General features: G+C 56.1%; 1 protein-coding gene across 4 annotated transcripts in view; it reads left to right on the top strand.

Moving 5' to 3' along the window:
- The first annotated feature begins 5004 nt into the window (after nucleotides 1-5004).
- LOC144730852 (kinase suppressor of Ras 1-like) overlaps nucleotides 5005-13979 on the top strand; it is a 132305-nt gene continuing 123330 nt past the window's right edge. For all 4 annotated transcript variants that reach the window (XR_013587871.1, XM_078611625.1, XM_078611626.1 and 1 more), the window contains exon 1: nucleotides 5005-6080. Coding sequence is in view for 3 of the 4 variants with exons in the window: in XM_078611625.1 (XP_078467751.1) it covers nucleotides 5931-6080 (150 nt within the window). In the remaining variant the exon portion in view is untranslated. The remainder of the gene's footprint in view (nucleotides 6081-13979) is intronic.

Below are 13979 nucleotides of genomic sequence, written 5' to 3'. Positions count from 1 at the left end.
AGATTCTGATTATAATGTTGGTAGAGTCCTGTTAGCGAGCACGTATGATGTCGGGCACGGCGCAGGAGGTGGCCAACACAACGCCCGGCTGCCTTTGTCTCCCCAGTGCTGATGTGTACACACACTGCACCAGATACTCATTTAAGGCTAAGTCGACCTACCACAGGGTTTGTGAAGTAAACGCTGAAGTTTTATCATAAGCCAAAATCTGATTGCGTCTGTCCCTAGCGGCCACTCTGGGTCCGCGCCGCCACTCTTTGCCGTGTTTACGTTTCGTGTTGCACGCGTAGTTTGTATTGTGTAGTGTGTGTGAGGCCCAGAGTGTGTGTGTGTGGGACCCAGAGTGTGTGTGTGACCCAGAGTGTGTGTGTGTGACCCAGAGTGTGTGTGTGGGACCCAGAGTGTGTGTGTGGGACCCAGAGTGTGTGTGTGTGGGACCCAGACAGTGTGTGTGAGGCCCAGAGAGTGTGTGTGAGGCCCGCGTGTGTGTGGGAGACCCAGAGAGTGTGTGTGTGACCCAGAGTGTGTGTGTGTGTGACCCAGAGTGTGTGTGTGTGTGACCCAGAGTGTGTGTGTGGCCCAGAGTGTGTGTGTGTGAGGCCCAGAGAGTGTGTGCGTGAGGCCCAGAGAGTGTGTGTGAGGCCCAGAGAGTGTGTGTGTGTGAGGCCCAGAGAGAGAGTGTGTGTGTGGGACCCAGAGTGTGTGTGTGTGCGAGCCAGAGAGAGTGTGGGACCCATAGAGTGTGTGTGTGGGACCCAGAGTGTGTGTGTGTGAGGCCCAGAGTGTGTGTGTGTGATCCAGAGTGTGTGTGTGTGAGGCCCAAAGTGTGTGTGTGTGTGTGGGACCCAGAGTGTGTGTGTGTGTGTGGGACCCAGAGTGTGTGTGTGTGAGGCCCAGAGTGTGTGTGTGTGTGTGGGACCCAGAGTGTGTGTGTGAGGCCCAGAGTGTGTGTGTGGGACCCAGAGTGTGTGTGTGTGACCCAGAGTGTGTGTGTGTGGGACCCAGAGTGTGTGTGTGTGTGTGGGACCCAGAGTGTGTGTGTGAGGCCCAGAGTGTGTGTGTGTGGGACCCAGAGAGTGTGTGTGTGAGGCCCAGAGTGTGTGTGTGTGACCCAGAGTGTGTGTGACCCAGAGTGTGTGTGTGTTGGACCCAGAGTGTGTGTGTGGGACCCAGAGTGTGTGTGTGTGGGACCCAGAGTGTGTGTGTGTGAGGCCCAGATTGTGTGTGTGTGGGAGACCCAGAGAGTGTGTGTGTGGCCCAGAATGTGTGTGTGTGGGACCCAGAGAGTGTGTGTGTGCGACCCAGAGAGTGTGTGTGTGTGAGGCCCAGAGAGTGTGTGTGTGTGAGGCCCAGAGAGAGTGTGTGTGTGGGACCCAGAGTGTGTGTGTGTGGGACCCAGAGTGTGTGTGTGTGGGACCCAGAGAGAGTGTGGGACCCAGAGAGTGTGTGTGTGGGACCCAGAGAGTGTGTGTGTGTGAGGCCCAGAGTGTGTGTGATCCAGAGTGTGTGTGTGAGGCCCAGAGTGTGTGTGTGTGACCCAGAGTGTGTGTGTGTGTGGGACCCAGAGTGTGTGTGTGTGAGGCCCAGAGTGTGTGTGTGTGGGACCCAGAGTGTGTGTGTGAGGTCCAGAGTGTGTGTGTGGGACCCACAGTGTGTGTGTGTGTGACCCAGAGTGTGTGTGTGTGGGACCCAGAGGGTGTGTGTGAGGCCCAGAGTGTGTGTGTGTGGGACCCAGAGAGTGTGTGTGTGAGGCCCAGAGTATGTGTGTGTGACCCAGAGTGTGTGTGTGTTGGACCCAGAGTGTGTGTGTGGGACCCAGAGTGTGTGTATGTGGGACCCAGAGTGTGTGTGTGGGACCCAGAGTGTGTGTGTGGGACCAGAGTGTGTGTGTGGGACCCAGAGTGTGTGTGTGTGACCCAGAGTGTGTGTGTGGGACCCAGAGTGTGTGTGTGGGACCCAGAGTGTGTGTGTGTGACCCAGAGAGTGTGTGTGTGTGTGTGGGACCCAGAGTGTGTGTGGGACCCAGACAGTGTGTGTGAGGCCCAGAGAGTGTGTGTGAGGCCCAGAGTGTGTGTGTGTGACGCAGAGAGAGTGTGAGGCCCAGAGTGTGTGTGTGTGGGAGACCCAGTGTGTGTGTGTGGGAGACCCAGAGAGTGTGTGTGTGTGAGACACAGAGAGTGTGTGTGAGGCCCAGAGTGTGTGTGTGTGGGAGACCCAGAGAGTGTGTGTGTGTGTGGCCGAGAATGTGTGTGTGTGGGACCCAGAGAGTGTGTGTGTGCGACCCAGAGAGTGTGTGTGTGTGTGAGGCCCAGAGAGTGTGTGTGTGTGAGGCCCAGAGAGTGTGTGTGTGAGGCCCAGAGAGAGTGTGTGTGTGGGACCCAGAGTGTGTGTGTGTGGGACCCAGAGAGAGTGTGGGACCCAGAGAGTGTGTGTGTGGGACCCAGAGTGTGTGTGTGTGAGGCCCAGAGTGTGTGTGTGTGTGATCCAGAGTGTGTGTGTGTGAGGCCCAAAGTGTGTGTGTGTGACCCAGAGTGTGTGTGTGTGTGTGTGGGACCCAGAGTGTGTGTGTGTGAGGCCCAGAGTGTGTGTGTGTGGGACCCAGAGTGTGTGTGTGAGGCCCAGAGTGTGTGTGTGGGACCCAGAGTGTGTGTGTGTGACCCAGAGTGTGTGTGTGTGGGACCCAGAGAGTGTGTGTGTGAGGCCCAGAGTGTGTGTGTGTGACCCAGAGTGTGTGTGTGTGACCAAGAGTGTGTGTGTGTGACCAAGAGTGTGTGTGTGTTGGACCCAGAGTGTGTGTGTGTGTGTGGGACCCAGAGTGTGTGTGTGGGACCCAGAGTGTGTGTGTGGGACCCAGAGTGTGTGTGTGGGACCCAGAGTGTGTGTGTGGGACCCAGAGTGTGTGTGTGTGCCCAGAGTGTGCGTGTGGGACCCAGAGTGTGTGTGTGGGACCCAGAGTGTGTGTGTGTGACCCAGAGTGTGTGTGTGTGTGGGACCCAGAGTGTGTGTGGGACCCAGACAGTGCGTGTGAGGCCCAGAGAGTGTGTGTGAGGCCCAGAGTGTGTGTGTGTGACCCAGAGAGAGTGTGAGGCCCAGAGTGTATGTGTGTGGGAGACCCAGTGTGTGTGTGTGGGAGACCCAGAGAGTGTGTGTGTGTGAGACCCAGAGAGTGTGTGTGTGTGAGGCCCAGAGTGTGTGTGTGGGATCCAGAGAGTGTGTGACGCAGAGAGTGTGTGTGACCCAGAGTGTGTGTGTGTGAGGCCCAGAGTGTGTGTGTGTGTGGGAGACCCAGAGAGTGTGTGTGTGTGTGGCCCAGAATGTGTGTGTGTGGGACCCAGAGAGTGTGTGTGTGCGACCCAGAGAGTGTGTGTGTGTGAGGCCCAGAGTGTGTGTGTGTGTGAGGCCCAGAGAGTGTGTGTGTGTGAGGCCCAGAGAGAGTGTGTGTGTGGGACCCAGAGTGTGTGTGTGTGGGACCCAGAGAGAGTGTGGGACCCAGAGAGTGTGTGTGTGGGACCCAGAGTGTGTGTGTGTGAGGCCCAGAGTGTGTGTGTGTGATCCAGAGTGTGTGTGTGTGAGGCCCAAAGTGTGTGTGTGTGTGACCCAGAGTGTGTGTGTGTGACCCAGAGTGTGTGTGTGTGAGGCCCAGAGTGTGTGTGTGTGGGACCCAGAGTGTGTGTGTGAGGCCCAGAGTGTGTGTGGGACCCAGAGTGTGTGTGTGTGACCCAGAGTGTGTGTGTGTGGGACCCAGAGTGTGTGTGTGTGGGACCCAGAGTGTGTGTGTGAGGCCCAAAGTGTGTGTGTGTGGGACCCAGAGTGTGTGTGTGTGACCCAGAGTGTGTGTGTGTGGGACCCAGAGTGTGTGTGTGTGTGGGACCCAGAGTGTGTGTGTGTGTGTGGGACCCAGAGTGTGTGTGTGAGGCCCAGAGTGTGTGTGTGGGACCCAGAGTGTGTGTGTGTGACCCAGAGTGTGTGTGTGTGGGACCCAGAGAGTGTGTGTGTGTGGGACCCAGAGTGTGTGTGTGAGGCCCAGAGTGTGTGTGAGTGGGACCCAGAGAGTGTGTGTGTGTGAGGCCCAGAGTGTGTGTGTGTGACCCAGAGTGTGTGTGTGTGACCCAGAGTGTGTGTGTGTGAGGCCCAGAGTGTGTGTGTGACCCAGAGTGTGTGTGTGTGACCCAGAGTGTGTGTGTGTGAGACCCAGAGTGTGTGTGTGTGGGACCCAGAGTGTGTGTGTGAGGCCCAGAAAGTGTGTGAGGCCCCGAGTGTGTGTGTGACCCAGAGTGGGGAGCGGTGGCGCAACGGTTAACGCACTGCGCTACAAACCCGGCATAAACCCGAGTTCGACCACTAACAACAGTGACGATTATCTGAACCGGTCCTGGGCCTCCCATAACCTCAAATGAGTACCTGGCGCGGTGTGTATACATCGGCACTGGGGAGATAAAGGCGGCCGGGCGTGGTGTTGGCCACCGACCACCCCCTTCAATATGTCGTGTCGGCCTCGCCAACAGCACTCGCGTCCTACAGCCTGCTAAAGGCTACGCGGGGGATCTTTGCCTTTGTGCGTTTAATAATGTATTTACACAGTTAATTATATATTTGTCGCGCCTGTTGTGTGCTAAGTGCGAGCGGCCAATGAGAGCCGCAGTGTTTATCAAGTTACCGCGACCTGCAACTCGCACACACACATAGGAAGTTTCACACAGACAGGAAGTGTGAGAGGGAGAGATGCAGTGAGGAAGAGAACGGGGAGAGACATCGGCGGCGATTATCGGCGAGTGACAGCAAGAGACACGCGGAGCGGAGAGAGAAGAACCGGGGCAGGAGACGCGGGGCAGGAGACGTGGAGAGAAACAGCGACGGAGCGAGGAGCAGAGAGACGCGGGGGGGAGGAAGGTAGCGAGGGTGGCCCGACTGCTGTCACGACTCTCCAGCGGCCTCCCGGGAGCAGGGGGGCAGGGGGGGAGGAGAGGGGATAGAGGGGATAGGGGGCAGGGGGGGGCAGGGGGGGAGGAGAGGGGATAGAGGGGATAGGGGCAGGGGAAAGTCAGCACCGGGGATTGAACCCAGCTGACTAAGACGTCGCATGCGACTGTCACCGGTTTGGGGCGACATCTCGCCGGGGGTGGGAGCCCCTTAAGGGCCGAGTGAGTAGGGTGAGTAGGGTGGGTTAGTGGGTGAGCGGGTGAGTTAGTGGGTGAGTAGGGTTAGTGGGTGAGTTAGTGGGTGAGTTAGTGGGTGAGTAGGGTGAGTTAGTGGGTGAGTTAGTGGGTGAGCGGGTGAGTTAGTGGGTGAGTAGGGTGAGTTAGTGGGTGAGTAGGGTGAGTTAGTGGGTGGGTAGGGTGAGTTAGTGGGTGAGTAGGGTGAGTTAGTGGGTGAGTAGGGTGAGTTAGTGGGTGAGTTAGTGGGTGAGCGGGTGAGTTAGTGGGTGAGTAGGGTGAGTTAGTGGGTGAATAGGGTGAGTTAGTGGGTGAATAGGGTGAGTTAGTAGGTGAGTTAGTGGGTGAGTAGGTTGAGCTAGTGGGTGAGTCAGTGGGTGAGTTAGTGGGTGAGTTAGTGGATGAGTTAGTGGGTGAGTAGGGTGAGTTAGTGGGTGAGTTAGTGGGTGAGTAGGGTGAGTTAGTGGGTGAGCGGGTGAGTTAGTGGATGAGTTAGTGGGTGAGCGGGTGAGTTAGTGGGTGAGTAGGGTGAGTTAGTGGGTGAATAGGGTGAGTTAGTGGGTGAATAGGGTGAGTTAGTAGGTGAGTTAGTGGGTGAGTAGGTTGAGCTAGTGGGTGAGTCAGTGGGTGAGTTAGTGGGTGAGTAAGTGGGTGAGTTAGTGGGTGAGTAGGGTGAGTTAGTGGGTGAGTTAGTGGATGAGTTAGTGGGTGAGTAGGGTGAGTTAGTGGGTGAGCGGGTGAGTTAGTGGGTGAGTAGGGTGAGTGGTGTTGGTGACGATGGCTCAGGTGGTCAGCGTGAAGCAGGCGGCAGACAAGTGCGAGCAGCTGCAGTCCATGATCGACATCAGCCTCGCCAGCCTGGAGGGACTCAGGACAAAGTGCGCCTCCTCCAGCGACCTGGCACGCCAGGAGATCGAGACCCTGGAGGTAACGAGCACCATCAGTCTCGTGCACCTCGACATCACATTGCTGCTGCTCCATGTGAAGCCACATCACACCACACGTCACATCACACCACACGTCACATCACACCACACGTCACATCACACCACACGGCACATCACACCACACGTCACATCACACCACACGTCACATCACACCACACGTCACATCACACATCACATCACACCACACGTCACATCACACCACACGTCACTTCACACCACACGTCACATCACACCACACGGCACATCACACCACACGTCACATCACACCACACGTGACATCACACCACACGTCACATCACACCACACGTCACATCACACCACACGTCACATCACACCACACGGTACATCACACCACACGTCACATCACACCACACGGCACATCACACCACACGTCACATCACACCACACGTCACATCACACCACACGGCACATCACACCACACGTCACATCACACCACACGTCACATCACACCACACGTCACATCACACCACACGTCACATCACACCACACGGCACATCACACCACACGTCACATCACACCACACGTCACGTCACATCACACCACACGTCACATCACACCACACGTGACATCACACCACACGGCACATCACACCACACGTCACATCACACCACACGTCACATCACACCACACGTCACATCACACCACACGTCACATCACACCACACGTAACATCACACCACACGTCACATCACACCACACGGCACATCACACCACACGTCACATCACACCACACGGTACATCACACCACACGTCACATCACACCACACGGCACATCACACCACACGGTACATCACACCACACGTCACATCACACCACACGGCACATCACACCACACGTGACATCACACCACACGTCACATCACACCACACGTCACATCACACCACACGTCACATCACACCACACGGCACATCACACCACACGTCACATCACACCACACGTCACATCACACCACACGTCACATCACACCACACGGCACATCACACCACACGGCACATCACACCACACGGCACATCACACCACACAGCACATCACACCACACGTCACATCACACCACACGGCACATCACACCACACGTGACATCACACCACACGGCACATCACACCACACGGCACATCACACCACACGTCACATCACACCACACTGCACATCACACCACACGTCACATCACACCACACGTCACATCACACCACACGGTACATCACACCACACGTCACATCACACCACACGGCACATCACACCACACGTGACATCACCCCACACGGCACATCATCACGACGCCACGGCGCTTCACAGGGGATCGCAACACACTTCCACGTTCCGTAACACCACCCCAGTAAACATGGAACGTTGGTCCAACAGTTCCAACCACATGCCGACGCTGACCCAACGTCGGCATGTGGTTGGAATCACATGGGACACTGCCATTAAGTCACATCGCATAACGCCGTTCCGTCTGTGCCTTCCACAACATCCCACTTGGAGCCGCATCAAATCTCAGCCTACGTCGCCCTCGTCACACTCTGCCCCATCACAACCACATGCAACATCATATAACTCCACCCCACCATATGGTTTGTCGCGCCTGCCTTAATAGGTGTTCACTGACAGCACACGTGCGGTCTAAAAGTACAAGTGTTAAACGTACACACACACACGTGCTTCTGGGATCCAACTCGGGTTAAATGACTGGGCCTGCTGCGGACTGTGGCTCTCTGTATGTGTCCGTGTGCCCAACAGTCTGTCGCCTGTACTGTATTTGTAGATCGCATTGCACATGGAATGCTGTGTATACTGTTTGAAACAAGTCTATGCTATATCTAATTGTGCATTCAGTTATCTTAATAAACCGTATTTCCGATATTATTTTTGTTGATGGGGTTTTTTCGTAAGTTTACAGATTATTCGGCCATGCAGTTACAGCATACGGCACAAGTTCTCTGCAATTCGCAACTGTGCACGTATCTCGATTAAATGTCGTGCGTAATAACACCACGACAGCGCCGCACACAGCTACAATACGATGTCGGCATGTCATGGAGTGCGTGTATGAACAGGTGTGTTGCAGAGTATCTGTATACAGGAACATTAGCGAATGTTGTGTCGTCTGCCACGCAAGGGCAGCACGGAGCGTGTTGCTGCTGCTCGCCACGTGCTGGGGCTGTGACGACTCCGATCCGGTGTTGATATGCGGAGCCGAGAAATCGATTCAAACCTCGATCATTTCTATTCACGGTGTGGTGAATGTAGCGGCTTCTCGTGGCTGCAGCGAGTCGGGATCTTGAGAATCAGAATCTTCTTTATTTATAGACTGCGGGAATCCGATGAGTTCTTGAAGTGTCACGCAGAAACCATTAAACCTGCCACAACCGACTCGAAACACATCGATTACGACACACCCCGTGTGATTCAACGCGTGTGCCGTGACCTCGACTATTCTAGTAATCGATGAGTTTGTAAGAAATATATTTATCAAACTGAGAAACTACTGCATTCTCATTTTACCAGGTAAAGACCCACTGTGCAACGCATCTCTTATTCAGTAGCGACCCGACCACAAATGATAGCTTCATCCAAGTGACCCATCATCAAGTGGAAATGTCTAGCAGCCGAACACTCTAAACACGCGATGTTGATGATTCTAAACGTGGATCACGGGGGGAGAGAGAGAGAGGGAGACACGCAAACTACAATAGAAACCCGCTTAAGGCTCGGGATCGAACCAACGATTCCCTGCATACCAGGCGAGGTAGTCAACATCTCACTGCCGTGACGCACTCATGTCGTTATACTCTTTAATATGCCTGAGTGTACGTATTTATAGAGCAGAGTGTGTGTATATTTTAGTCTAGAGGTAACGTCATACCTTTACGATGCATATTTTATTTTTTTGTTTATAGTGCAGTGTATTGTGCACCCGTGTTTACTGAGCCCTGTAGTTCACTGGTAACAGGAGCGTCACACACCACACAACAAGTACTGCTGGTGGTGGTGGTATGCTGAGAATATCTCTTGAGCGTAGTGCCTACATGGCCGTATTAACGTTACACTAGTGAACAATATATCATAGCTTAAACCATCCCAATGTAACCTTTATTGGAAAAACATCGCAATGTTTAAATAATACCGTACTTGCAAAGTACAACGTAACAATAAACGTCCTTTGGCATGAGTCTTGGCACTCTTCGAAACGAGTCTTGAGACTCAGTGAAGCTACCACGGGTAAACAAGCAAAATAGTAATGTAGCTTAGATTATGTAAAAGCACAACGCATGCATTTTTTAAATATACAAAGTGTTGCGAAGCAATGCATGTAATTGTAAAGGGGAGCCGACACGAGATTGCAGGGGTCTCGTCCTTTATTCCTTTTCTTCCGTCCACACCTGTCCCCAGCCGTCCCAATCTCGTTCCCGCCAAAGGCCTCTTCTTCCCGCCCGTTCTCTCCTTATATATCCTCGATCACCCCTCCCACTAACCCATCTATTGGTGGGAATCCTTCCCCTGACACCCCTACATCACCCCCCCCCCCGGAGAAAAAATAACCGTCCTCGGTTCTGCCTCCCCCATGGACCATTTAAGTCTCCCCATGCCTCCCACCACTGACAGTGACGACAGCCCTTACCCCCCCCACAACCATACAATGCAATATAACACAACGAAATCAATTGCGCGGCCTGCCCAGGTCTCCAGCCAGCATCCCGTAACAGCCCGGACATCCACAGGCAGCAGATGACCGTGGCGGCCCCCTCCTTCGAAGGCCCTCTCGTCGCGGTCCCTGGTTCGGTGGTGCCGGTGTCGCCTTGCCTGGCGCCGCTGTCTCTCCGGCCCCCGCTCGTGCCGCCGCTCCGTCAGGCCTCACATGGGGTGCTGTAGGTGACAAGGGAACACAGGGCACCGAACCCCCTGCCGGTCGGCGCGTGGTGGTCGGCGACCTTGGCCTGGGTAGGGATGATGATGATGTTGGCAGTGATGTTGGTGGTGATGTTGGTGAAGATGACGGTGGAGAGATGTATGGCTTAAGGCGGGTGGGGTGTACAAACCATCGTCACTTACCCAGTTGGACCTGGACGCACTGCGGTCGGAGTGCTTTAATGACCTCGACCGGCCCTTTCCAGGGTCGGTGCAGCTTTGGTGAGAGGCCAACCGGCACCTGAGGACAGTGTAGCCATGCCTGGTCCCCGACTTTAAAGGGCTTGGCTGTCACTGTCCTCTCCCGTATCCGTACATTACTCTTTTGGCTCGTGGCCGATGCGGCCTCGGCTGCTTGGCGGGCCTCTCTCAAATAAATGAGGGAGGTCTTTAGTGCCTTCGGCCATGCGTCGGCTCTTGCAGGAATGTCCGTCAGCTGCACCTCAATAGGCGGAACAGGATCCCGTCCGTACATCAGGAAAAACGGCGAGAACCCCGTCGCCGCGTGTGGGGCCACCCTGTACGCCGCTAAGACCGATGGAATGTGGAGGTCCCAGTCGGAATGGTTTTCGTCCACCACTTGGGACAGCATGGCCGCTATGGTGCGGTTAAGCCGCTCTACCATCCCATCGGTCTGGGGATGATATGGAGATGTTCGGACCTTTTTGGTGCCCAGGATAGAGCAGACGTCCTTCAATAGCTGTGAGGAGAAATTCCTGCCCTGATCCGTGAGCAACCGCTCCGGTGCCCCCTTATCAAGGACATAGCCTCCCACGAAGGCATCGGCGATGGTCTGTGCCGTTTGGTCCGGGAGGGCCCACGCCATCGGCCACCTCGTGCAGTACTCGACTCCGACCAACAGGTATTTATTTCCCCGTGGCGTGACCGCCAGCGGTCCCAGGATGTCCAACGCAACCAATTCGTTGACCCTGGTCACCGTGATAGGCTGTAGGGGCGCCCGGCTTACCCGGGGTGGCGGCTTTCGCCGCGCACATTCGACGCAGGTAGCGACCCATCGATGCACGTCAGCGGTCATACCTGGCCAAAAGTACCGACCCTGTAATGTGTACAGTGTCTTCCGCCCCGCCAGGTGCAGCAGCTGGCGGCCGTGTACGTCCATAACCAATTGTTGACGCAGCGACTCCGGAACTACCAGGCATCGCCGGCGCCCTGTCGGGTCCCATCGCATGAGGAGGTCCTCCCATACGATGTACTCCTCCCCCCCTGCCTCTGCTGAGGCGTGTAGCATTCGCAGTGGGGCTTCCTCCAGCTGTAGCCGTCTCCAATCGTCCAAGGTCAGCCCCAGGTCGTGGTTGGTCAGCTGGACCTCACCCTGTGCGCCCTCCGCCGTGCGTACGGGAGCGATGACCGTCCCCTCCGGCCTCGCCTCCTTGCAGCGTGCCCCGCCTGTGGTGCATGCACAAGGGCCCTGGGGCGCCAGTCGGGACAATGCGTCTGCGTTGGCATGTCTGGTCCCTGTGCGATGCACTACTTGGTACCTGTACTCCTGCAGGCGCTCTATCCATCTGGCCAGCTGGCCCGAAGGCTGGTCGATGCGGAGCGAATACTGCAAGGCCGCGTGGTCAGTGCGGACCGTAAATTTGCGACCATACAGGTAGGGTCGGAATTGCTGCACGAAGTGAACGACTGCCAGGAGTTCCCTACGTGTGACGCAGTAGCGCTGCTCCGCTGATGAAAGCACGCGACTACCATAGGCGATAACCACCTCCCGACCCTGCTGGACTTGCGACAAAACACTGCCGATGCCCACTTCGCTGGCGTCCGTGTCCAGGATAAAGGGGAGGCCAAAATCCGGAAAGGCCAATGGTGGTGCATCTGTCAGACGTGAGCGCAGCTGCTGGAATGCCTCTTCCTCCAGAGGGCCCCAATGAAACCTCTGGTTCTTCGCCGTCAACACGTGCAAGGGCTTGGCAATGGTTGCGAAGTTGGGCACAAACCGGCGGTAGTAAGAAACGAAACCCACAAACCGGCGTACCTCCGGAACCGTTGTGGGAACAGCCCAGGCCCTCACGCAGGCCGTCTATTCCGGGTCTGTAGCCACTCCAGACTCACTGACGACGTGGCCGAAGTAGCGTACCGACGACTGCATAAGGTGGCACTTCGACGGCTTGAGCTTCAAGTTCGCGTTCCGGAACCGCAGGAACACCTGACGTAATCGGTCAATGTGTTCCTCGAATGATCGGCTGAAAACAATGACGTCATCCAGGTAGATGAGGCACGTTTCCCATTGGAGGCCTGCTACGGCCAACTCCATTATGCGTTGGAACGTTGCCGGCGCAGTCTGGAGGCCCATAGGCAGGCAGTTGAACTCGAACAGGCCCTGTGGTGTCCGGAACGCTGTTTTAGGCCGGGAGTCCGCATCTAGTGGGACTTGCCAGAACCCGGACAATAAATCCAGCGTACTGAAAAATTTTGCTCCCGCCAGTGCATCCAATGAGTCGTCGATACGTGGTAGGGGATATGCGTCGGCCAGCGTGATGGCATTGAGGCGTCGGAAGTCCACACAGAATCTCAGTGACCCATCTGACTTCTTGACTAGGACCACCGGTGCCCCCCAGGGACTCGAGGATGGAGAAATTATGTCGGCCCGCAGCATCTCCTGCACCGCTTGTTGAATGTGCCCTTTTTCCATTGGGCTCATTCTATATGTGTTTTGGCGCAGGGGTGCGGCATCTCCCGTGTTGATGTGGTGCTGTGACAGATTTGTGCGCCCTAGGTCGAACGGTCCCCGGCTGAACACGTCCGAGAACTCCTGCAATAACGAGTGCAGCTGCTGTTTCTGGTCGGGCGGCAATCCCGGCTCAGGCCCCGCCAGCTGGTCCATCCACGATTTGGCCCCTCTGTCCTCGGACTGGCTGATGCTGCCTACAAGCTCGGGCTCTGTCCCTGGGGCTCCTAGTGACAAGGGACTAACGTGGGCCAGAACTGTTCCCTCCTGCACCGTCGCTGTTCTATCGGAGGTGTTCAGCACCTGAATGAACAGATGCTGATTTCTCTGTACAATAGTTTCGGCTCCCACCAGCGCATGGCGATCCATGGCCGCTGACGCCGGAGACACCAGGATGGGTGAGTCTGGTCGGGCTGTCACGAGGGGGGACCGATATTGCAGCGGAACCAGCATCTAGGTTGCCGGGGGAATGGAGACAGACTTACTGACCAGAGCCTGCACGTAGGGTACACCCCGGCTGGCCCCCTCCGCCTTTAGGAAATGGAGATGCGTTCCCTGGACTTCCACCCGCCCATTGGCCAGATCGATTTTCATTGGCATCCGCCTCAGAAAGTCCGTCCCCAACAGGCAGGGTACGGGCAACGTTGCGGAGACAAGGATGGGTCCTGCTACCGAAAGCTGCCCAATCTGTATCGGGGCTTCAACCTGGCCCAGGAAGCCCATGCTGCCTCCATTTGCTGCAATGAACGTTGTCTTGACGGGGACTAAAGGTCGGATTTTATCCGGCAGCATCTCGTGCATGGTGCTCGAGATGATCGTGGCTGATGCCCCCGTATCCACCAAGATACGTGCCGACACTCCCGCAATTTCACCGACCAGGACCGAGGTTCCTGACGTGGCCGCTACCACCCGCCTTGCCAGCTTCCTCCATTGTGTGGCTGAGTCCGGCCACTGACCAGGCGGCGTCTCGTTATACTGTGGTGCATGGTGAAATGATGGGGGATGGATGTGAATGGACTGAAGATGGGGTTCCTCCCTTTGGAGTGCGTCGCAGCAGGGTGAACGCGCCCTTGTTACATAGTGTGGGCTTACCCCTGGGTTGCGGGCTGGGCTCTCTATGTGGTGCAAATTGCCCCCCCTTGGTGACGTAGGATGGGCCCCCCTTGTGGGGGCGGTGGGGACTAGGGGGTGGGCCTTCCCGTGAGCCCCTCCCTTCTCCCCTCCCTTTTCTTTGTCACGGGGGCGTGGTCCCCCTGGTTCCGTC

This window comes from Lampetra planeri, chromosome 37, assembly GCF_965212315.1.
Source record: "Lampetra planeri chromosome 37, kcLamPlan1.2.h2, whole genome shotgun sequence".
NCBI lineage: Eukaryota > Metazoa > Chordata > Hyperoartia > Petromyzontiformes > Petromyzontidae > Lampetra > Lampetra planeri.
This window is presented reverse-complemented; position numbering and strand designations above follow the sequence as displayed.